Source organism: Haliotis cracherodii, unplaced genomic scaffold, assembly GCF_022045235.1.
Source record: "Haliotis cracherodii isolate W230 unplaced genomic scaffold, xgHalCrac1.p SCAF_3, whole genome shotgun sequence".
In the NCBI taxonomy this organism is placed as follows: domain Eukaryota; kingdom Metazoa; phylum Mollusca; class Gastropoda; order Lepetellida; family Haliotidae; genus Haliotis; species Haliotis cracherodii.
The window spans coordinates 12,838,663-12,865,831 of NW_027266286.1; the positions used below are offsets into that span (position 1 = coordinate 12,838,663).

The 27,169-nt window shown below is 43.0% G+C and overlaps 1 protein-coding gene and 1 long non-coding RNA gene across 2 annotated transcripts in view; one reads left to right on the plus strand and one right to left on the minus strand.

Moving 5' to 3' along the window:
• The window catches only part of LOC139476050 (uncharacterized), a 49,270-nt gene extending 35,825 nt beyond the window's left edge, over positions 1–13,445 (minus strand). Inside the window, exon 1 of the mRNA XM_071259288.1 lies at positions 13,110–13,445. Within this exon, the coding sequence (XP_071115389.1) occupies positions 13,110–13,176 (67 nt within the window). The 5' untranslated portion in view covers positions 13,177–13,445. The remainder of the gene's footprint in view (positions 1–13,109) is intronic.
• The window catches only part of LOC139476052 (uncharacterized), a 203,111-nt gene that overhangs the window by 5,914 nt on the left and 170,028 nt on the right, over positions 1–27,169 (plus strand). The window lies entirely within an intron of this gene.

Below are 27,169 nucleotides of genomic sequence, written 5' to 3' on the forward strand. Positions count from 1 at the left end.
ACTTGCCTATTATAAGGATATAATTAGTACACATCCATGGACTTATCGTTCAGTACAGCCTTGGAGCAAGGCTAAACATTATGCGAAACCTCTTTGACGCTTTTCCTTGTGGAGTTCTATTCGCACGAAATGACAATGAACAACCTGTCCAGTCAGATTACACTCATGTACCAAATATCTGATACGGCGATGTGACGTCGCACGATGATAAGAAAGCGAATGGGTCCAGGAAGGCTACCTCACTGGAATGGAGATACACTGTAATAAATAGGTTGATATCCTAAACACAAACCTAAACAAGTTCCCTATCCTAAAATTTTGACGCGTTTATGGTTTAAATATATTTAGGATTGTGGTTAACAGTGAAGGAGTGAGTTGGGTTTAACGCCGCTTTTAACAATATTCCAGTTATATCACGGCGTGTCAGCTTAATGTGGGAGGAAAGCCCGAAGTGATGCAGGTCTCGGACGTTTACCACTTCGGTGAAACCCACGAGCACGGGTATGGTGCTGACAAACCTATAAACATAATCAGGGTGAACCGGGATTCGAACCCACAACCATAGGTTTCTGACGTGCCCAAGGGACGCAACTCTGCACAGCGAATCGCGGCGCCTTAGGCGACTGGGCCCCCCTGTGGTTAACATCTATGCGTGTTTAGGTCTAAAAGTAGGAAAGAACGGTACCCGTACGAACCTGCAACCTCTTCAGTTGTAGTCCTTCACGCTTTCACCTCTGCTTCGGAGACTTGTCTTTAAATGTTAATTTTCCTAGCCAACATTAACCCCCAGATTGGTTTGTTTGGCTTGATTTGTTTTGTTTTGTTTTGTTTTGTTTGTTGTTTAACGCCGCACTTAGCAAAATTACAACTATATAGCGCCGGGCTGTAATTAATCGAGTCTAAACCAGACAATTGTGTGATTGACGTCATGAGCATCGATCCACGCAATTTGGGATACGAAGACATGCACCAACCAAGTCAGCGAGCCTGACCACCCGATCCCGGCCCGTTAGTCGCCTGTTACGACAAGCATAGTCGCCTTTCACAGCAAGCATGGGTTGCTGAAGACCAATTCTACCCCGGATCTTCACGGGTATAAGGTTTGGATAGAACATACCAAATATGTATTCCGTTTAGCATTTAAACACCTTCCTAAACATGTTTTGATTTAAACATGTCTTGTATGTGTTCACACTCTAAACACATTTCCAGTGTGTAATACACGGGGTAATCAAGGATATGGACGCTATGACGCGTATCGTAGCCAAGCTGAACAATCTATTTCAGAGAAAAAGCCCCGTCTCCACTCCTCAAACCACGCTCGTTGCCTTCCCTTATATAAACACAGCGACATTGTCAATCCTGCTCAACCACGCTCTGAGACCTTTACCGTTATCTATGCATATTTGGGATATAGATTTATGTGGTGTGGGGTGGTGGTAACTTGAACATGTTGAGGGTCTATCGTATCAGGAATACTTTCATTACTGAAAACATGTGACATGCTAGGCATTTCCACACATCCGCAACAGCAGACTCAGTGCGCGCTCAGTGTCTTCGCACAAACACGGATGCGCGATACACATTGTTCTAAACCCTAGCGTGTCCAGCCTTGCTTGAAAAAGAAAAGTCAATGGATCTGTAGTACAGTTGATTACCCTTATAACGAACTAAAAGGGACCACTAATTTTAGTTCGTAATTTCGTATTTCGTTACAAGCATATATACAGCATATATAAACGGCCGGGAATAACACATAAGTTCGCTATATCGGTCAGTTCGTTATATCGGTCAGTTCGTTATAAACAGTTTACTGTAATTCTATCCTAATAGGCAAGTCTAGATATTTGGGCTCGATGGACAACTTGTTCTTATTATGTACATAATCTAGAACTTATGATTTAAACTAATAATTATTCCTTTATACATCTGTGCAAGTCCATCGCGTTTCTATCGCTTTCGTTATCTAACAACCAACCCACATCCCTTTTATCCCCACAATGCAACCCTTACAACCCCGACCCCTGGACTTTGAACACAGAAACCTCAATGTTTGAAGACTCTTGAATTTAAATTACGATGGCACTGCACATGAGTCATTACGTGAGCGAGTTACTCTATAGGGCGGTACAAGGAAACAAAGCTGCCCAACGTTGCTTCCTAGCCCCCTTATCTCACTGTTTATCTCGGTATATTACACACGTCGGCCAATACACAAACCCGCCCTGGTCATCAATGGACACCATTTAGCTCGCGGAGATAACGTTCCGCCTTCCAGCCCTCGGGCAATCTAATTTACCATGACATTTGAACTTGTTAACAGCGTGAGATTTTATCATCAGATAATCTCCTTTTCTTGTTCCATGTGGCGTTAATTTACTTCATGCGCCATGTGGACCGACAAAGAACATGCTCCGTGACAGGCGAGCCTTTGTATGTCACACCAACCCGTTTTGATGTTGGACATTCTTCTTCAGCATATAAGAAAGTGAGGATGAATTGCTTGCGTAGAGCAATCTGGTTCAATAAGCATGCACAATAGAAGCCTTGGAGATCGCGATTAACCTTGATTTGCTTAAGGCTTCGAGCGCACAAATACAAGTACAAACCTTTCATTTCCTTTCTCTAAGATGGGTCATGATATAATGTGTGGCCAATCGTGAAAAAATTGGAACATTACGTCTCCAGGTCAGCTTAGAGTTAAATGACAGGGCAGTCGGTGCCATTCTGAGAGATTAGGTCTTGGTTATTAAACATAGCAGGGAAATTCAATTGAGATTTGAAAATAGAGCAACGAACCGTGTAAAAATAGTTGACAGGGAGCGTCAAGTATGCAACGCTGAATGCAACGCTGACCAAGTTAATATCTTCATGACATGACACGGGACTGTGAAATGAAGGCCTGGTATTTGACTCAAGCTCCGTTGATGTTCTGGCATGTGGACTCAGTCACATGGTGTTGAATCAATAGTGGATAAGCCAGTGACGTGCTAATTGTATTACAGACGCTGGCCAAACTGTAACATTCTCGCTAAGATAGTTAAACTCGATTAATGATAACAAAACAACGAAATGTGGACTTGTCGGCGACCGCGATGCAAAACCAACCCAGACGCTTACGTTATAAACATTTCACAACCAATGGTGAGAAACAATATTGTTTCGTGCCTCGGTTATTTTAATAGAAAAATCTCTGAAAGTATTGGAATGTCGCAATCAAATAAAGTCATTATATCAGAGAGTATTCTATGTTGACTTGTCTTTGAAACACGGATAAATTATTCATCAAGTTTATCCGATCGGCCTTCTTTAAAGACAACACATGCCATCTGAGGCCCCGCAATTAACACTTTGGGTATCAACACGCCTAGGTTATTAATGATGAATGCACTTGAGGATTTTGCAGAGAGGTTTTTTTAGGTTAGTGGAAGAGAGTATCCGGGTCACTGCCACTCAGGCTGTCGTGACTTAACATGCTCCTGGGTGCAGTCTTTCAATCATTATTGTACTTAAAAGGTTGTGCCATTGGAACCGTCTCTAACAAAGACAAAGAGTGCCATAGGCTGAAGGATTTCAAGACACAAAGAAGATGTCAGCACCTAAGGAACAGTATTAACATCCGGTTGTACGAATGGTGTTCACATAAAAAGACATTAAATGCTATCATTCGGGCAAATGATGGGCTGAAAAAGTTTCAAGTTGAGGACGACTTATTCGCCAGTAGTTGGTGTAATGTAGACTTGCACAAGTATCTAAGACATCATTATTAGTTTAAAACATAAATCCTACATTATATAAATAATAAGAATAAGTTGTTCCTATAGACAGGCGTACTGTCCGTTTATCTAGACTTGCCTATTATAAGGTTAGAATTAATGTACGCCATGGACTTTTAATTCAGAACAGCCTTGGATCAAGACAAGATGTAATGCTTCAGGCTGTTGTTTTTCAAGGCTCTTCGAGTTGAATATTGTAAATGCTGATAGTCATTTCACGCCTATCTTGTATCATCGTTAGGCAGAATGGGTTTCTTTCCTAAATCATCGAAATAATTATTCCCACAAATCTTTGTAGTTTCAGTTATTCGTATTTTTGCACAGCGAAGTCAATTCCACAATCGGATATAGTATAATTCCGAATTGATTAGATATCTAGGTGAATGAATTCGATATTGAGCTGGCAGTAACACCAATCTAATCATTTAACCGAGAAAGCTGATCCTCTCAAACGTTAATTTGCCAAAGCTGACGTAAGGGTGACATGAACCAAAGATAGCATCAACAAGCATCAAAAGGAACGCCCTTCAGTGAGTAGTGAGTGAGTTTAGTTTTACGCCGCATTGAGCGATATTCAAGCAGTATCACGGCGGGGTACACCAGAATTGGGCTTCACACATTGTACCCACATGCGGAATCAAAACTCGGCGTGACGAGCGAACGCTTGAGCCATTAGAATGCCCATTATCCTCAAGTTAAAACGTCTTGACGCTATCAGTTTTATTAAAAGTCCTTAATAAAAATAATAATCCTTGTGTAGGGCGCATAACTCCATACGTAATGTTTACTCGAAGCGCTGCAAAATTATTACCCAGGTCCATGGATCAGTGTGCATTCGATATTTCATTCTCAGCTCCCTTGGGAGTATACCACCCGAACTGATTAAGCCTTCCTACCGGGTACCCAGTCACAGCTAATTGAGCCGGCATCCTTCTTCCAACAGAAACGAGCCTAGTTCTAGGCCATCAGTTACATACTTAGCATCGACCCAGCATCAGTTAGTCCTCCTGCCTTAAACACAAAACAGAAGTCTTACGCTTCCACCGGAGTCCCTTAGGCATCGTTCCGTCGGTCCTCATCCACAAACTTAAATAATTCTACAACCTCAATAAGATCAGTGAATAAACAATCGCGTTGCCATGTAAAGATAAAAACAATTGATGAATCGGAAATGAAATTTCGCTCGACCAGTTAAAGTCGCTAATGCTGATGCTAAAAATCGAACGTTGGAGGTTACCGTTGCAGTGTCTCAGGTGTGTTAGTTGTCGAGTAGAGGCTCTGGTACAATTGCCACACCAACAGTAGCAGCTGTGCTTGTAACGGGAGACAATCGCCTAGTTTACAATGTGCATAATAGATAGGCAATATATGTCAAATAGTCGGACTGGAAATTCCAAACAAAACCTTCCCCGGTCGTTATGCGAAATGAAAGCTGCCGATTAAAGTGAAAGAGCTACCGATTAAAGCTGCATTATCCCATAGGTAATGTTTGAAAAGACTGCTATGATGTATTCTATTCTTTGTCAACAGTAGGTCGTAAACTGGAACCAAACTTTGATCTTCAACCTTAAGACACAAGACATAACTTCAGCTTGAAGTGTTTACTATGATAATATTACACTAGTACATAATCATGTCGAATTACAAAGGCTTAGCACATAAAAGCGTTGTGTATACGACAATCTACATGCCAATCTAGTCTCGTTTCGTCACTGTTTTAAGAGTAAGCATGTCTATTAAGATGCAAAGGAAAAGCTGCAGGCAAACACGCGGAGACATCGACTTGGCGAAAAAGATTAGAAGCGATAATTCATTGCACAAAAAACTTCACGTCATTTATTTTAATATCTTTCCGCTCTAAATCAATCTTCCACCGCCCCAGTAAATCTTTATCTTCCCTCAAACTGGATCAGGTTTCAATGATAAACGTATAGGTTTCTCTAGCCGGGATTCCACCGTTACCCAGACATGTTACCGACCCAGAATGAACAGGAAAGAAAACGAGGTCCTTCTTTCCAAGGAGACATAAATCCTGCCTTGTAGGCAGTCTGTATCAAATAACATGACATTTAATGTAATAACGGCAACCGCACATCAGTATACCGTTAGCTCAGTACGGAAACGCTGAATCTCCTTCTTATGACGAGTAGTTAAGTTTTACTTAAATTGATTGCTGTTAGACTTGCATAAGGTCATGAGGTTCAAACTGTCTGAGCATCAATCAGCCCTGACACCTCCTTGAAGTAGTTCCTCTGGTTCTTATCGTAAAACACTACCAATGCCGAAATAAGGACGATTACTCTGTGGTCAGGGCGCTGATGGATCGACCCCAAGAACACGATAGTACAAAGGTGGACGGGGAAACTGACACGATGAGAGCTCAACGAAGGGATGGATCACAGAGTGCCGATGGTGATGTGTGTGTGTGGCTGTGTGTGTGTGTGTGTGTGTGTGTGTGTGTGTACATGTGAGTGTTGGTTGGTGTGGTGTTTTGCGCCGCTCTCAGTACTATTCCAGCTATATGGAGGCGGTCTGAAAGTGTGTGTGTGTGTGTGGCTGTGTGTGTGTGTGTGTGTGTGTGTGTTGGTTGGTGTGGTGTTTAGCGCCGCTCTCAGCACTATTCCAGCTATATGGAGGCGGTCTGAAAGTGTGTGTGTGTGTGTGGCTGTGTGTGGCTGTGTGTGTGTGTGTGTGTGTTGGTTGGTGTGGTGTTTAGCGCCGCTCTCAGCACTATTCCAGCTATATGGAGGCGGTCTGAAAGTGTGTGTGTGTGGCCGTGTGTGTGTGTGTGTGCGTGTGTACATGTGAGTGTTGGTTGGTGTGGTGTTTTGCGCCGCTCTCAGCACTATTCCAGCTATATGGAGGCGGTCTGAAAGTGTGTGTGTGTGTGTGTGGCTGTGTGTGTGTGTGTGTGTTGGTTGGTGTGGTGTTTAGCGCCGCTCTCAGCACTATTCCAGCTATATGGAGGCGGTCTGAAAGTGTGTGTGTGTGTGTGTGTGTGTGTGTGTGTGTGTGTGTGTGTGTGTGTGTGTGTGTGTGTGTGTGTGTGTGGCTGTTGATGTTGAACGCCAATCTCAGCAATATTCAAGCTTTATAACGGTGGCCTGTAAATAATCGAGTCTGAAACAGGCAACACAGTGATTGATACTGTGAGCAACGATCATCGCCGTCGGGGCGTCACAGAGCCTGACCACCCGATCCATTAAGTCGCCAACTGCGACCAACACAAGACCAGTTGGAGACTGGTATTTATAGAGAATCCCCACGGGGTATGCGCGAAGGAGGTCTAAAGTTGCTTAGTACTGCAGTTGGTGTTGACCTTCAGTTTGCAGTCGTTCACCACTGCTGAAAGTCATGATGCCAGACCAATGGTCATCATCATGGGGAATTAAAGCGAATATCAGCAGATCCTGACACGTCTAAGGGAAGCAACTTTCATACCTTTGCTATACACCCCCGTCCCATCCGTGAACTAAATTAAAACGTCACCCTGAAAGTATCTTAAACTAGAATGAGAATGTTATTGCTTGAAGACGGAAGCTGTGAATGCTGTTTTACGCCGCAGTCAAAAAGATACGCCAGGTATATCTTGGCGATTTATAAATAAGCACAGGAAATAGGGTCAAAGGGAACGAGCATACCACTAGTAATGAATTCGTTCAAAACATGGCGGTTTGATACTTGACAGACTTAATCGCGGGGAACATTCAGAGAGGATGGCAATGGAGCTTCAGAATCTTCAGACAGTTATCTCAAATCGCATGACGACGAGCTGTCAGTGAACAGACTATTGCCATAACCAATTATTTGCGATTTGCTGCAACTCGATTCATATAAAAAAATCTGTATTTGAAATGTTTGTAAAATAAAACACAATTTACATTTCAGTCTTTTCGAATTATTATCAGTGATGGTTGCGGCAGTCCGTTTGGAACCAGCAGGCTGCTCCCTTCCATGGCCTGTGTAACGCATTTTGGTATAATTGCTTTGAAAGACAAACGTGTCCGCGCAGCCCTACCAATAAATGGCAAAACATCCCTCAGAGAATAACATGCTTGGCCATTTTTCTTCAGCACATCGACTTTCATTTTAATATTTCCCAATTTTATTCGTCTCTGTTGCATGTCAATCACCTGTCAACAGTAGTAATAAATAAGGTGTCTTGGGAAATCTAACAAAGAAATATACCAAAGCCAAGCTTACTTTCAACCAGACCGTCGTTCAGCATCATGCGGTAATTATATAATCGCGTTTCCCAGCTTTCATGTAGACCAGTACGGAGCCGGAACCTAACAAGCCAAAAACCCCCGTGGATTACTTATGTTGTCCTAATGCTTGGAGACCTGTGTACTGAGAGCTGGTTGAACCATCAGTAGATATCTGCAACCGAGACAGTTGAATTGCTGGAAGTTTGAACAACAACATCATCCTCAGTCCCATTGAGATCTGGTTAGATTCAGGGGCAAACAGAGAGCGCCAGTACGTCATGCTGGTCGTCAGAGCAAAACCACATGGGGGTTGGGTGGTCATTCTCTGAGACTAAGCTTGCTGTCATCGTACCCCGATGTGTGGCCAGTTGCTGATTTTCCTTGTAAAGATTCTCGGGTATTTGCAGGTTGTTGGATATAATTGGAATATGGCTGACTGTGGCGTTAAACAACACGTATTTACTTGAATAATGACAGTATTGGTTATGAACAACACAAAGCCAAGTAGCTTTCCTGACATTCATGAGATGCACTAGTCTGTCTTACAGACCCTGATTCAAATATATATCAAATACAGCCCATGCAAGTCTATAATGTTTGGCAAGTCTAGATCACTGCAGTATCAGGAAATGAAGAGAGTCACTGGGCTCCTTTTTATTATATTTTTATTAAGATAACTGAACAACTGTTTTTTTATGTACGATATGTTCATTTCAGAGACTAGATGTTAGTCTAGAGGTGCACCAGAGGCGAAGTTAGTATGTGTTAGTAAGCGCAGCGAGTCTTACACGAATACCACTATGGTGACACCTATTCGAATGAGTATTGTGCTGGCAAACCTAAAAAACATCAGGTCGCATGACGACGAGCTGTCAGTGAACAGACTTTTGCCTTAACCAATTATTTGCGATTTGCTGCAACTTCGGTCGGACATTTCAGTCTTTTCGAATTATTATCCGTGATGGTTGCGACAGTCCGTTTGGAACCAGCAGGCTGCTCCCTTCCATGGTCTGTGTAACGCATTTTATAATTGCTTTAAAAGACAAACGTGTCCGCGCAGCCCTACCAATAAATGGCATCATAGGATTCGGCCACACCCAGGGACGCAACTCTGCACAGCGAATTGCGGTGCCGAAGACGACAGGGCAGTTCCCCGTCAGAAGTAGCACCAACATGCTCACCTATAAAACTGTAAAGGACATGGCATGTACTGACATCAACCTCTGCAACTTTATTGTCCTTCAATGCGTAACCCAATATTTGAACCATCTTACCGCACAGCCGTTTAGCATAGTGATACCACAGTGACGACATTCTGTTCACTCAAGTACAGCACTAACTCTTGCGAGGTTTACAAAGTCAAATTGGTTTTAAATGCATTTGTCGTAAACAAGAATGCATCAACCGTCCTAATGGCCCTTACATTAGCATCATGTTGCTCATCGCTTATCGTAACTGTCATCTTTGATGGTCATCAATATTGACCACGATTCATATTTCCGTTGCTCAACAAATGAGCCATTATCTGACCAGAGCTAATATTGAGCTGGCAAATGAGCATGATACAAAGGATTACCGATCAAGCTGTCCATAATTTGGGGCTTTTGAAGAAGACGGTCGACCGTTGACGCAAAATGAATTCGGTAATTATTTCGTAGACTGCAATAATTGGAAAACCTCGGCTAGACGTCAATTAAGGGGTTGGAATTGTTAATCCAGTTCATACTAAGCTAGCTTCCTGTCCCGGGTGAGTCGGAATAATGTTTGGTTTGTTTGTTGATTATCGCCGTTTTCAGCAATATTCCAGCTATATGACGCCGGTCTGTAAATAATCGAGTCTGGATCAGACAATCCAGTGATTGACATCATGAGCATCGATCCACCCAATTAGGAAGCGATGACATGTATCAACCAAGTCAGGGAACCTGACCACCCGATCCCGTTAGTCGCCTCTTACGACAAGCATAGTCGCCTTTTACGGCAAGCGTGGGTAGCTGAAGACCTATTCTACCCGGATCTTCACGGGTCCTAGGAATGATGTGCGAGTATGTTTACATTCTGTGAGTATGGTTTTACGCCGCTTTGGGCAATATCCCATCAATATCACCGGAAAGGGGCTTCACAAATTGTACCCATGTGGGGAAACGAACCCGGGTCTACGACGTGACGAGCAAACGCTTTAACCACTAGGCTACAGCCCCTTTATAACCCTGCAACGTCAGACATGCATGCATATATAGAATTTAATCATTAAACAGTGTGTATAGTCATATTGTTGTGAAACGTCCGCCCGTTATCCCTGCTTCGAAGATGTTGAAAACAATATCCCTTGGCTAGATGTATAAAACTATCATGTATGTTGGGTTACGGTTAGGTTGCCCTTACCCAGGCAGAGTTTGAAGCAAGCTTTACTAACGGAGCTTTCCCATATATAAGCTTCCATACAGTTTTACAGTCCACGATCGTCTGTTTATCATTAATACGTAATCGATACCTGTTTACAAACCCCCATAAGCGTTGTCGCGCATACATACGTCTTGACCGTGACACGTGACCATAACCCAAGGTGAAGGTCAGGACAGACACCAGATGAACACATTTCGTTACCGAGTGTAACAAATTGCTTCTTCTCATTCTGTCACAATAAGAGCAATTAGTATCACCGCAGCTTAGAACATGCTGTGTCATTAAAGACCTCAACAGGGCTTCATATTAAATCTCATTACATAATAACACAGGCTACCAAAGTCGCACCGACTAGGGAGCTAATTAATTGCCTTCACCACACATTTGCGAAAGGGTTTCGTGAGCCTTACCTAGAAAACAATGTGTTGTCGTTTGATGAATGTGGAAGCGTGACTGCCCCGGAGCTGTCTGGGTGGCAGATCTGAACATTGCATTCCCGAGGGATCCCGTTCAATTTTGTGAAATTGGAACTCAACTGAAAAGCACTTGATAATGATTGAATGTTGTCAGAATTGGGATTCTATTTTTTTTCTCATCGTAAATCAACATTTTCGATGCGTTATGTCGCCACGTTGACAAGGAGCCAGTTTAACAGTAGAGTCGGATCCTTTGGGGCTCGGTTACATTTCGTTCCCATCCGTTTAACCTGACATGAGTAATAATGCACTTTTTGGTATCAAAGGACGGCTGCATTTACCGTTCAAATGCCAACTTGTGTGACATTAATCAGACAAATATCGGGTTTGGACGGCCAGAGTTCATTAAGGTTTGTCCCGTGTATATTTTACCATCACCTCTGACCATCAATTGTCCCCCGTGACACTACCGTAATATTGTGTTAGTAGTACATTTAAAATTTGCCCAAGGTGGCGAGAGTTGCGGGATGTCTTCTCAACAGGCCTAGAGGCTTAAGCCAAATGTCAACGTAGGCCGACGGACAGTAATACAATTGATCATCACAAAGCATTAGTAGGTGGTCTGGAACTCTCAAAGGCTGTTGGAAACACTTGAGGGACCCTACTCTGCCGCCGTGTCAAGTTTCATAGACTCCACGGGGAGTTCCGAGATCATGGTGGAGATCCATGTTCAGTTGTTATGGATGTATGTCTCGGCACATATCCTCGAGACGACATATTTCCTAATCAAGTGGATGGCGTCTGTCACACTGTATGACATGATCCCGTTATTATCCATATTTCTGCTGGAGCCGATACCGCTGTGTGGGTACTTGCGGATGGGATCAATCAAAGCTATACAAATACTAGGGCGAGAAGTGTTGCAGGCGCGGAAACAAATTACGGCCAATTATCCATGCATTCATCAATCGTCGCTGTTGATGTGCGGGTATAATAGCAGGCCGCAAAGTGTCACATGCCGACCCCGTCAAGTGTATCCCCTTTGCCCCAATAACCGACCCCAGGCTGACCTCGGGCGGGCCATTTATACCCGCACATACCGACGATGTTTGGACTGATAATACCTGTAGCTATACTTAGCAACATGAGCTCTCTGCTCCCAAGCACAAGTCTCGCGAATGTGAAGGAGTGTTTTAGCTGAAATGGGGATATTCACAAAGACTTTATGAAGATGCACGACCAATCCCACAACCATAGACCCTCGTGCGGCACGGTTGGGTCTCTGTCGGACATTAGAAGTCGATTTAATTGATATTTGGGGAAATAATCCGCAGTGCATTGCAACATGAATGACCCAAGAGGATGCAGCTTGCGAATGTTAAATCTGGGTAATGGGGGGGACGAGGGGTCCAGGGGGACGGCCTGGCCAGGATAGGGAGACAGATAAGCTGGTCCGCACACATAGATCATTAGCAGTCTTGGTCCAACAGCTGTTTCCATCAGAGCGTTAAAGTAGGCCACATTGACAGGGGGAACGCGATGCATAGGCTCGCCATCCTCCTCGCTATATATAGAGAAGCAGCTTCGGTTACCAGAAAATTAAACTTCAGTCAGACGGAAAATCCTCATGGTCGTCTGTGTTTTGTGAAAACTGCTTTTAAAATTAAGTAGCTCGTGGACACAAAATAACACAGCATCTTCCATATCTTGCTCCAGTGCATAGCCTTCAGTCGATCGAGTTGTGTGTGTGAAGGGTAATCATTGTGTCATAGGCTACGTAACGAAGATTAACTGTCACATGTTGGATAGAGACATGAGGGAATATCGTGTGAACTTTATCACCCAATGAATCATGGCTTCGCTCAGAAAGTTCGAAAATACTTTCATACAAACTGAATGAACATTGAACAGAGGCTAGGTGAGCTATGGATAACTTGTCTTAATGACATGGATATAACGTCAATATGTACTTGTTACAACATTCCATTGATTTAGCTCTATGTCTATTGACATAAATAGGGTAAACAAATACCACGAGTTCAGCACACGTTCGATACACGAACACAATCGTCACGTTCTATTCAATAGTCACGATATGGATTGGGATTCAACGAAAGGGTGAAATACGCATGTGGTTGAGTAACAAACATGATATAATCTGAAGTTATTGTTTCAGCTATCACGAAAAATGAGATCACAATGAGGATGACACATGCATCGGAGTCCCGAGGCTCACAATAATCAGGTGAGTTACTCCAGCGAACCAATTAAAGCCACACTGCTGAGTCATACACACCACTTACCCGTCGTGGGATCCCATATCTCCAAAAAAAATCCAAATATCACCACAAGTCCTGTAAGGACCTGCATGGTTTTTGCATATTCCACTACAGGCGCGGAGAATGGCTCGGTGAACTTGTTAATCCGCCATTGTCGAGCAACTGAGACGAACGAAGTGAGCTCTGCAGCAAGCCCAGCCGGTGTAGTGTCAGACTAGCTAACCCAGACCGCACACCGCGCATTTAGGCTTCCGGGTAGGATATGGCAAGGGACAGCACTTGTTCTGGAAAGTAACGAGCACATTCTGTCAGATGACGTTGAGAGAATGGGAAGACATAATCGTTTGCACGACGACAAGACAGTTGTTCAATAATTTAGCATGGCTAACGCGAAGTTATGTGGAATTAGATAACCGGTGTCATAGGAAAACTGTTACCTTGGAAATATTGATCTGTCAACAGACTGCGCGCAAGTGAAAAAATGCAGATGATTAACAGTTGGGACAATTGATGCAGCCTAGCGGACAAAGAGAAAAACATGTTTTGGTTTAGCTCGGGTGCAATTGGCATAGGAATGGTTGTGTATTCGTTGACACTGTGGTGTTGGCGAATTTTCAGACCCTTTTCTGTGTGAACAGCTCTCACGGTGTTTGATTTGAAGTTTTATTGCTATCATGGGCGTCTGGTTTTTGTGATAATTGAATTTTTAGATCTGTGCAGTATAAGAGGCCGTCTCTGTGATAGACGGGTATAGTAGATACAATATTTCAAACAGGCTGCGTTCATTGATCATACAGACTTCATCATCAATTTAAATATTGGAAAATCAGCTCAAACTGAGAACAGATAAAGAAAGCCCAAACAAAATGTATCGTGCTTTGAATTATTGATTATGTTGCATTTCTGACCCGAAAACGTGCAACACTTTAATTTCCTCTTGTGCAAAAGAAATGCAATTTTCCCGTTCGGTAACTCGGCAAGAGCAACGGGGAATGAATAGTTGAAAACCCATTGCTTTGTTTTTAATGGACTCGCTTCTCAATCACGAGAATGAATTATTTGCGAGTTTGAAAATGATTCTATTAACATATTGTGAACCGAAAAAGATGGAGCGTTAACTAGTGTCAGTTAAAATACTTCGATTCTTAAAGGGAGATTATGTTCAGCCAATTAAGACTGAAAATTGAGATGTTTTTATGCGAAAATGTCGGAGATGCCAATAAAGCTTTAACAAAACAGAGCCGTGAAGATCCGGGATAGAATAGGTCTTCACAACCCATGCTTGCCGTAAAGGCGACTATGCCTGTGGCCATAGGCGACTAACGGTATCGGGTTGTCAGGCTCGCTGACTTGGTTGATGCATGCCATCGATCCCCATTGCGTTGATCGATGCTCATGATATTAATCACTGGATTGTCTGGTCCAGACTCGATTATTTACAGACCGGCGTCATATAGCTGGAATATTGCTGAGTGCGGCGTTAAACAACAAACAAACCAACCAAATTTAACAAAACAACTGTTAAGTCATGGTCATAAGTATACTTATATTTACATTAGTCAGTATGTAAGTTAGCAGTGACAGAGAGGTTAGGCGATGCGATATGGCGATTCATCCGAGTGATCGTGTGATGCGAATAAGCGATATTGCGAGGCGACATGGAGATTGTGCAATGGGACAGAGATATTTATTGTACGAATTGACAGAGCTATTTTGCGATGCCACAGAGGGATATTGTGATGTCTCAGAGATAGCGATGCGACACGCAGATTGAGCAATGTGACAGAGATATTATGCAATGCGATAGAGCGGTATTGCGATGCGTCAGAGTGATTGTGCCATTCAACTGAGCGATATTGCTAGGATACACACAGATTGTTCAATGCGACAGAGCGATATTGCGATACGCCATCGTCATTGTTCCATGCAACAGGGCGATTTCGTGATGTTTGACAGATTGTGCGATACAACAGAGATATATTAATAAGCGACAGAGAGCTTATGCGATAGGGGTTGGTGAGGTGCGACAGAGCGACATGTGAAGAAGGGTGATACCTCGCGGACATACCGAATACATCCACTTCTGAATTTCTGAAAAAGCCAAGCAAAATGATTTATTTATTTATTTATTTGTTGTTTAAGTAAGTGATGTCACGTGCATGTGATAGGATAATCACATCTGTTATAAAATGTAATACTATTGTTTTGTTTGTTTTGGGTTTTTTTTTTTGTTCAAAACTGAACTCAGCAATATTTCAGCACTAGACGGCGGTCTGTAAATAATCAAGTCTGGACAAAACAATCCAGTGATTGACATCATGAGCATCGATCTTCACAAGTGGGATACGATGACATGCATCAACCAAGTCGGCGGGCCTGACCACCCGGTCCCGTTAGTCGCCGTCGCTATATAAGTGCAATAATCTTGGACGCGACGTTAAACCCAATTTCACCTCACCTCACCCGTTAGTCGCCTCTTAAGACAAGCACGGGTTCCTGAAGATCACTTCTACCCAGGATCTTTACTCGTTCCATGCACAGGTTTATGAGCTCTATTTGACTACACAGTTTGTTAAATAGACTCACATATAGTCTATGAAATCGTGTATTACACAATACAATCCTCTCCTCTCCTCTCTGGTTTTGGTTGTTTAAAGTACACATTTTCCTCACTCATGTTGCAGGAATACTTGATGATTAAAACCGGCATGTCCCTAGGTCTTTTCTGTACCCGACCGCCTCCGTGGCCTAGTGGTAGAGCGTCCGCCCGGAGAGCGGAAGGTCCGGGGTTCGATCCCCGGCCGCGTCATACCAAAAGACGTTAAAAGATGGTACTTGTTGTTACCCTGTCTGGCGCCCGGCATTAAAGGGCTAAAACAAGGACTGGTCGGCTCGGAGTCAGTATACTGTGTCTGAGTGGGGTATTCATGTTAAACTGCGGCATGGTATCTCAGTGAGCTAGCACTATAAATCGGCATGCACGTCGCTATATAAGTGCAATAATCTTGGACGCGACGTTAAACACCATTTCACCTCACCTCACCTTTTCTGTACCGAACTTGTACACTCTGCACCGACTTTTTATGCTTGTCGTAAAAGGCGACTAACGGTATCGGGTGGTCAGGCTCGCTGACTTGGTTGATGCATGTCATCGATCCCCATTGCGTTGATCGATGCTCATGATATTAATCACTGGGTTGTCTGGTTCAGACTCGATTATTTACAGACCGTCGTCATATAGCTGGAATTTTGCTGAGAGCAGCGTTAAACAACAAAGAAACAAATAAATCATAATAACATTTTGTACAAATTTTGCACTGCACATGCCGACATTCGGGAAAAAAACTTGAAAATGTTTGAAAATAAAGAATGCGGCCTCTTGCTGTGACAACAACAAAAATATTGTATCTTTTTTGTCTTACATGATATGTAAATTCGCCGGATGTTGGCTTCGTAATAAGTCGACGTTTATGAATTTCCCGACAGTTGCCTGTTTGAAACTATGGATTGCGTACCGCCAACTATGAGCGTTTTCAGGCAACGGAGTGTGTGCAATGAATACAAAATAGTCTGTGGGCATACAATTATTGACGTTATCGTACATGTGCGGCCTTTCAGTGGAAGCAGGTGTAGCAAGGGACTGCATTATTCCATGCAATGTGCCATCAACATGTCCGAGTGAAATAACTCGGTTACAGAATACATGTGAATTGATCATGGAAATTCAACCTGTTCAGTTCCGTCGTTACTATCATTGCACTCATCATTGCCCGACGCCGTACTTGACGTATTAGTGTCACTCCGTACTCACCCTACCCCGATGGGTGGACTACTGTCTCCGGGTTGCACTACCATCCGTACTCACACTACCCCGATTAGTGGATTACTGTCTCCAGGTTGCACTGCCATCCGTACCCACACTACCCCGATTAGTGGATTTTTGTCTCCAGGTTGCGCTACCATCCGTACTCACACTACCCCGATGAGTGGATTACTGTCTCCAGGTCGCACTACAATCCGTACTCACACTACCCCGATGAGTGGATTTCTGTCTCCAGGTTGCGCTACCATCCGTACTCACACTACCCCGATGAGTGGATTACTGTCTCCAGGTCGCACTACAATCCGTACTCACACTACCCCGATGAGTGGATTACTGTCTCCAGGTTGCTCTATCATCCGTACTCACACGACCACAATGACTGGCCTACTGTCTCCAGGTTGCTCTATCATCCGTACTCACACGACCACAATGACTGGCCTACTGTCTCCAGGTTGCTCTATCATCCGTACTCACACGACCACAATGACTGGACTACTGTCTCTAGGTTGCTCTATCATCCGTACTCACACGACCACAATGACTGGCCTACTGTCTCCAGGTTGCTCTATCATCCGTACTCACACGACCACAATGACTGGACTACTGTCTCCAGGTTGCTCTATCATCCGTACTCACACGACCACAATGACTGGACTACTGTCTCCAGGTTGCTCTATCATCCGTACTCACACGACCACAATGACTGGACTACTGTCTCCAGGTTGCTCTATCATCCGTACTCACACCACCACAATGACTGGACTACTGTCTCCAGGTTGCTCTATCATCCGTACTCACACGACCACAATGACTGGACTACTGTCTCTAGGTTGCTCTATCATCCGTACTCACACGACCACAATGACTGGACTACTGTCTCCAGGTTGCTCTATCATCCGTACTCACACGACCACAATGACTGGACTACTGTCTCCAGGTTGCTCTATCATCCGTACTCACACGACCACAATGACTGGACCACTGTCTCCAGGTTGAAGAACCATCCATACACACACTACCCCAATGACTGGACCACTGTCTCCAGGTTGAAGAACCATCCATACACACACTACCCCAATGACTGGACCACTGTCTCCAGGTTGCACTATCATCCGTACTCACACGAGCCCGATGAGGTCTGAATCGTCTTTTATCCAATTCAAATTAAGAAAAACAATTCCAGTTGGCATAACCATGTTTCCACCTGTCTTTCTGAACATTAAACACCCGTGTGGGCAATTCTTTTACTCCTTGCACTAGCCCAATATTCTTTCACTGACACGCCGCATATAACTACACATTTCTTATAAATTATTTATTTAGTTTAAATGTCATAGTAACTAGACAAGAGGCTCTAAGAAACATAAAGCAAAATGTCATCAATAACAACATGAAGGTGAGGTGAAATGGGGTTAAACGTCGCGTCCAAGATTATTGCACTTATATAGCGACGTGTATGTACGTGTGTGTTTGTTTGTGTGGCTGCGTGTACTAGTCCGGACTGATGCCGATAGCTCACTGCTAGCTCACTGAGATACCATGCCGAAGTTTAACATGAATACCCCACTCAGACACAGTATACTGACTCCAAGCCGACCAGTCCTTGTTTTAGCCCCTTAATGCCGAGCGCCAGACAGGGTAACAACAAGTGCCATCTTTTAACGTCTCTTGGTATGACGCGGCCGGGGATCGAACCCCGGGCGGACGCTCTAGACCACTAGACCACGGAAGCGGTCACAACACATGAAGTAGGATGTTTGGGTGACTGACTTTCTCCTGGAATTAAGCAATCATGGCAGGTGCACCTTGAAACGTTTCAGCACGACTAATGACGTAATTATACGATTATATACTTTAAAGGATTAGAAACGTAAAAATGACACACTGCACATTCACCCAATAACAGAAGAACACATTCACAACAAAATAACCTTTCAGGACGACGCAAGACACTTCGAGCATCAAGAGAACTTAAGCAAGCATTTAATTACACTGCAAGCAATTAACACACACATAATCGATTAGGACAATTTTCTCGTTCTAACTTAATCTGAACGTGCATTTTAGAACCTGAAATTGTCGGCCACGTAAAAACGACTATTACGGGTATTAACGAGTATTGATCTAAACAAGGTAAGCTTGACGGATCGCCGGGTCGCACGGACTTTCAATACTCAACCATGGCAGAATGTGACGAGAAGGCCCTTCCAGGCTTTGTCACTCGGGGAATTTTCAAGGACTCATTGATCTATGTGAGAATCTTTTCAAACTCGCTGCGTCAGTTACAGAGCAGTGTAGGAGTGTAGAAGAGAGTCGCATTCAACGTGAGGTCATTCACGGAAATCACGGGACTTGAGCAGGTCTTGTTCAATGGTTACATGTAGACCGTTTCCCCTTATCGTGATCCCTCATCACGCCTCTGAAGAAACTGTGAAATATGAATGATGGCCTCCTTAACAGGAATCAAAATTTAATGAATGTGTCTGGCCGCTGATCTTGGAGAAAATCAATTCAGCGTTGTTTTAATGTCGGTATCATTAGCAGCCAGGAGTCGATGACCGTATATGTTTGTTTCTTGATGTGAGTCTAGATCTGATGTTTGCATTGGCTCGAATGAATGACGAATTCATATCGACTCAACAGCCATATTTTGCTTCATTTGTCCGTTGTGCATGTGGTAGACGGAACAATCAAACAGATTTACAAGCATAGAATACCTTTGGTATGATGTTATACAAGTACGTTTGACCCTAGTCAAGCTACGGATGTTGTTCTTGAACAGAAAAAAATATCATTTAGATTCATAATTCGAGAAAAATTTAGTTAAACTGTCTCATTAAACATAACGATATGCAGCTTGAGCATCTCAATTTTTCAAAACAGAAGAAAGCCAAACTTACTAATATATGTTTAATATTACCTGTTCAGTAAGCAGGAAGAACCAAATGCGCAGATATTTGATGAAATTCCAATGTTTCTTTTTATAAAAAAGATAACAGTTATATTACCTGAATACGAACACACAACTCTATCCTTTTTGAACGAGGGAATTCTTTAACCCAGTCAGCAAGATTCTAGCTAGATCTGCAAACAAGAGAATCTGGACCAGGTAAACCAGTGGATGATAGAATGAGCATCGATCCACGTCGTCGGGTGCGACACCACCATCAGTTAGATGAGACAACCGTTCCTCATCAGATGACTGAATGGTTACGTGGCTTTACACAAACCGCCTTTGACAGCAAGGGTTAACGTTATAATAACATGTTTAATCAGAAGTTGCATTCAGGGGTGGTAGCAACATCAATACTTCTCAGGGTTTAAATCAGCAAAATACAATATTAAACCCAACTAATCAAACCACTTCTCATCCCATGACACGGCTTACCTTGTTTTGATCAAAGCTTGCTTGTAAAGAATCCAGGTCGTCACATGTAGATTATAATATCTGATCTCTGCTGGTGTTGGCAAGACCTTCCCTCCGAGGAAATAATTTTATTTTCAAAATATCGATCGTTGGTTACGACGTCGCTAGTAGCCTGCTTCTAACGGCATCACGGCACGATAGACTATCCTGGGGGGTGAACAGTGCTGCACGATCATTGCTACATGTGAAGCATGGCTTGATCACTACAACACTGCATTGGCAGCTCAAGTGCCTCATTTCAAAATTACATGCAATCGGGAGAAAATTTCATGCCAGTTTGCACAGTACAGCAAGCACAAAAACGCGTCTCTTGTCAGTGTGTGGGCCGTACATCCACCAAGAAGAACGCGCAAGAACTTGAGATGCGTATGTAATACAATATATTGTAGATCTAAAGGTTTAAAGGATAGATATATCTGTAAGTCTGTGTTATATCAACATGTATAATATAACCAGAACAGTTTTTATTACACGTTTATATAAACATACTATACCTATGTCACGAAACTATACAGAGTGTTAGCATTCAAGGGTAAAGGTATATATGCTTAGATAAGTACGTATATAATACTTTGTTGATAAATGATACATATAAACACGTATTACTATCACGTGACCATGTATGTAATTACGAAAAAGATCCGTTTTAATTACAACGTCAAAAACGACTTTTTTGTTATTACTTATGACAGTCATATTCAGGAATGAGTTGGTTTCAACGCCGCTTTGAACAGTATTCCAGTTATATCACGGTGTGTCAGCTTAATGTGGGAGGAAAGCCCGAAGTAATTCAGGTCTCGGACGTTTACCACTTTGGTGAAATCCAGGAGGGTGGGCCCATACCGATGCTGAGAAACCAAGAAACACAACCGGTGCGAACATGGCGTGAATAATAGATTTCTGGTGTGCCCAAGGACCAAACACCAGCCTTATACGACTGGACAACCAGTCCCCCTTCTCGCGTATTGAATATAAGCTGGTCAAAGTATTCCCGTTCACTCGTACATGAGCTGAGGTAAAATGGGGTTTAACGTCGCGTCCAAGATTATTGCACTTATATAGCGACGTGCATGCAAGTGTGTGTGTGTGTGGCTGCTTGTACTAGTCCGGACTGATGCCGATTTATAGTGCTAGCACACTGAGATACTATGCCGAAGTTTAACATGAATACCCCACTCAGACACAGTATACTGACTCCGAGCCGACCAGTCCTTGTTTTAGCCCCTACATGTTTTAGCGCCAGACAGGGTAATAAAAAGTACCATCTTTTAACGTCTTTTAGTATGAGGATCGAACCCCGGATCTTCCGCTCTCCGGGCGGACGCTCTGCCGTTAGACCACGGAGGCGGTCTTATACTCTCATGTATACATTGTGGATAGGGATGCATGGTATATATGATGTAAGTAAAGATTAGTGTATCAGTACACCTGTATCACATTAATGTGCGATTATCAAAAGATTCCCATTACATGTGCTCTTTTTTGTTCAATAATACGAAAACACAGAATACAGAACAACCGAAACAGACTGAAATATCTTGCCGGGAATGTTTTTTTTGTCATTATTGCCTGATAAAGTTTAATGTTTCTTCGAAGGAAATGTCATCCCGTTCCCATTGCTCGATGCTGCGGGTGTGCTATCAGGGCTTGTGGTCTGTTCTGGCTTGTGGATGAATAATTAATAAATGGTAGAGGAGATAGTCAACATACATTTTATCACATCACGCTCTCATATCATGTTTCTTCATGAGAAATACAAACTGCTGATTAAACACGCGATGACACTAAAACTATTTCGCCAAAACCATAGCACAGACTTTTATCAGAGGATTATACGGAGAGACATTGGTCGCCTCTTAAGATACGCATAGTCGCCTTTTATGGCAATCATGGTTGATGAGGACCTATTCTACCGCGGATTTTCACGGGTCGATGTTCGTTGTTGTATATCATGCGGTAATAGGTGAGGTGGGGTGAAATGGGGTTAAACGTCGCGTCCAAGATTATTGCACTTATATAGCGACATACATGCACGTGTGTGTGTGTGTGTGTGTGTGTGTGTGTGTGTGTCTGCTTGTACTAGTCCGAACTGATGCCGATTTATAGTGCTAGCTCACTGAGATACCATGCCGCAGTTTTACATGAATATCCCACTCAGACGCAGAATACTGACTCCGAGCCGACCAGTCCTTGTTTTAGCACCTTAATGCCGATCGCCAGACAGGGTAACAACAAGTACCATCTTTTAACATCTTTTGGTATGACGCGGCCGGGGATCGAACCCCGGACCTTCCGCTCTCCGGGCGGACGCTCTACCATTAGACCACGGAGGCGGTCTTCATGCGGTAATGGGTATATGGGTTGTGTTCGCTTGCCATGAACACCTCCCGGGTTTGTTTCCACATATTTTCTCAGTTTGTTGCCCCATGAACAACATCTGATTCTTTAAACACCATTGAGAGCGAATAGCAAACACTTTTAATAAAACTCGGAACAGAACAGGTTTCCAGTAGCTTATGAATGTCCTACAAGTTTATTAACATGGATCGAGTGGTCAGGCTCGGTGACTTGGTTAATTGCGTGTCATCGTACCCCGACGGCGTGGAACGTTCCTCATAACATCAACCACTGGTTTGTATTGACCAGAGTCGATTATATACAGGCCGCCGGGATGCAGATGGAAATGAGCTGGCTGAGGCGGAATACAAACAATCCCACAATCAAAAAGAACAGACCCGCACATTTACACATATTTAGTAATTGTAATATTTCAAATTAAATATATGCTAAGCGCTCGGGCAAATAAAGCATTTGGAAGGTAGTATATGCTTCTGGTTTATTATGTAATTAGTTTCAATCTGAATCCGGCCCGGATGCAACATCGCCACGTCTACTTTAGTTTCTACTTACTCGCCGGACCTGCTAAGACACGTGGGACCACACGACATCCGAGAGCACTTATTCACACGCTCAGCTAAACGTTGCGTGCCCGGACTAACTGTAGTTTGAAATGGCTGGTAATTCAAATTTCGATATGACAGCAGAATGAGCAAAGCAAAAAAGCAAAGGGAAAATTGCTTTCAGACGAAGACGGACCACAGGGGTATCTGATACAGTTTGAAGATAGTGTTTTAACCGAGTCTTGCTTGGGCAAGTACATGGAAAGGTTAAATTACAATGAACAAGTTTAAAACGGATCTTTGGTCAACCAGGGCGTTCGAGATACAAGTGTACCTCTAAGGTCACTGTGTCGTGTGTGCGCTGTGACTGATCCGCACGTTGTACATGGGTTTGTTATCCTGTGATGGACCAAAATGTCAGTGGAAAGATTAGAAGATTTTTTTGATTACACGGGGAACGTGAGCGTAAGATTGCAGTATAAATGTTACTTATACCAGTGAATTCAATGATAAGTTCAAAGAAGGTATATAATCAGGTTTCAAAGGTCGGGGGTCGTCCTGTTAAGTAATTGAATTGGACAAGTTGTGGACGGCTATATGCTTTCATGCATGAAAATGAATAGAAGCGATGTGAGATAATTGCGAAAACATTTAATCATCTCATAGAGTTTTAGGTCATGTTTATCTTTCCGCCACGGCAACGTACACTTACAGGGCACAGGCTCAATGCATGTTAAACCTTTGGGGGACCGACACGTGCACCGTGGTCTAGTGGTAGAGCGTCCGCCTTGAGAGCAGAAGGTCGGGGGTTCGATCCCCGGTAGTGTTATGTCAAAAGACGATAAAGATGGTATTTGTTGTTAGCCTGCCTGGGGCCCGGCTACAGTATCTGGGGATCGTCTGTCAGATACTTCTGGCACATCTGAAACCACAATGACTATGGAATTGAAACTTTGAACAGTACTCCCCATACAATTATTCAAAATTGACCGACATAGTTGAACATTTAGAATGATTAAGCATCATATATATCAATTGTATACAGCAATTTAAATGTTATTTATCATTCATCGACAGTTTGATTTTCTACTTCTGAGCACAACATCTGATATCCACAAAGACACAGAACTGTTCGTAGATTATTACTTTGACGTCACATATTACTGCAATGAGAGAAAAAGCTAAGTGAAGGCGGTACAATCTACGCATCCCCCCTCCCCCCAACACACCCACCCACCCACACATACACACTCACACATACACACCCACACATACACACATACACACCCACACATACACACTCACACATACACACCCACACGTACACACATACACACCCACACATACACACCCACACATACGCACCCACACATTCATATACACAACCACACATACACACACACATACACACCCACACATTCACACACAAACACATACACACCCACACCCACACATTCATACACATTCCCACACATACATATACACAACTACACATACACACACACATACACACCCACACGTTCACACACATACACATACACACCCACACATACACACCCACACATACATACATGTACATACACATTCACACACATACACACACACACCCACATACACACATACATACACACATACACACATACACACCCACACATTCACACACATACACATACACACCCACACATACATACATGTACATACACATTCACACACATACACACACACATACACACATACACACACACATATACACACCCACACATTCACACACATACACTTACACATACACACCCACACATACACACACATACACCCACACATACACACCCACACATATTCTCACACACACATATACACACATACACACACATACACACACACACACACACACACACACACACACACACACACACACACACACACACACACACACACACACATCTACGTTTCACAGTAGAAAGGATCGGTCGTGCCTGTAACACTGCTGTTATTCCCTGTGATATTAATTACGGAGACTTTTGTTTGCCTACATCTCTATGACATTTAGATCTGTTTCATGTGCTGAACGCAGACCGTAAGATATTCTTTTTATGTTCATACATCCCGTTGTTTTACTGAAAAGCCATTATCGGCTTAATGCATGCATATCCTTCTTTTTATTGTCCTTCACGTGGTGATACGTCACATGTTGTTTATAACTATGTACCACAACTGTCTTAACCCGATTACAGACCTGGGCCCACTTGCACAAAGCGATCTTAGGGCTAAGATTTCGTAAGCCTATGTTAGTATGGGCGTTATGACCATCTTAGCGATAAGATCGTTTTGTGCATGTGGGCCCTGGTCGGTTTGAGCACTTGCATAAACACTCATCGTTTACATTGACTTGCATAAACACTAATCGTCTATATTTAGTTGTATAAACACTCATCGTCTACATTGACTTGCATAAACACTCATCGTCCACATTTTGAGGCCGCCGTCACAGAGCTGGAATATTGCTGACTGCGGCGTTAAACACCAAACAAACAAACACCATTTTGAGGCAAGTCATCAACATATCTTGTGTTGTCATATACTCCATTGAGAACCCAAGCCTCAACGCAATACTCATAATGGAGGAATAAATGTTTTGAAGGCGCACCAATGTCGCCAAAATCAATACCCCATTAAATTGAGTCCGTGAGTGAGTTTGGTTTAACGCCGATTTAAACATTATTCCAGTTATATCACGGCGTCTAACCCATTACAAGACCATGATAGTGTTGTTACCGTATATAAACCTAGCATTATGTTCATTTCAATTAAAATTATGAAAGAAGTAAAACAGAAGATTGGATTCAGGAATTGTAGGACTTACGTCTAACTCTGTATGCGCAAGACACAACTGGATCCGACATTGAGGGAAACTTGGATGTTATTATTACAGGGGATTGTCTTAAGGGACGCGATACAAGAGCTGTGGTTTAAAATCAATATTAGGATTCCAAGAAGTATCTTCTACGGGGACATGAGAACTGTGTAAATTGAAGCTAAGTGGTGTATAAACGTGCAGTGGTGAAGTCGGATGAAGATGCTTGATCATCCTCAGGTATCGATTTTCAGTTAAGATATATGAAATCATAAATCTCGAAATAAAACGCTATGATCGCGTTTCCAATGTTCAACTATTCAGAAAGGGCATGAGTTATAGACATGCCTTTTTGCGTGCCTAAGTGTTTACACCATGACAAGCCAAACTCAGCATCTGCATTTGTTGTCAGCATGCCTATTTTCAATTTTATTTGGTTGGTTGTTGTTTAACGCTGCGCTTAGCAATAATCCAGCTGTATGGCGGCGGTCTGTGTATAATCTAGTCTGCACCAGACAATCCAGTGACTGACATCATGAGCATCGGTCTACGCAATTGGGATACGATGATACACAAATAGTCACCATGCCTGACCACCCGGTACCGTTATTCGCCTCAAAAGACAAGGGTTCCTGAGGATCAATTCTAACCCGGATCTTCATGTGTCCCGCTGTTCAGTCGGAGATCAGTACCCGACGGGGTGACGAGATGGGGATTTGTCATGAACAAAATTAAATTCTAGTGTTAAACAAATGCGTTTATTTGCATACTTGGACAAGTTCAGAAGAAAACAATTTGAATACGCACTGACCTGGGGAGATCTATCAGTCTCAAATATGACGTTATGTGACGTTATGTGACGTTTTGTGCCGTTACTGTATTATATGCTTCGGGAATATGTGAATGGCCGCGTCTACTGTATTCCATGTTCAAGGAATATATAAACTGCCGCGCCTACTGTATTCCATGTTCAAGGAATATGTAAACTGCCGCGCCTACTGTATTCCATGCTTCAGGAATATATAAACTGCCGCGCCTACTGTATTCCATGTTCAAGGAATATATAAACTGCCGCGCCTACTG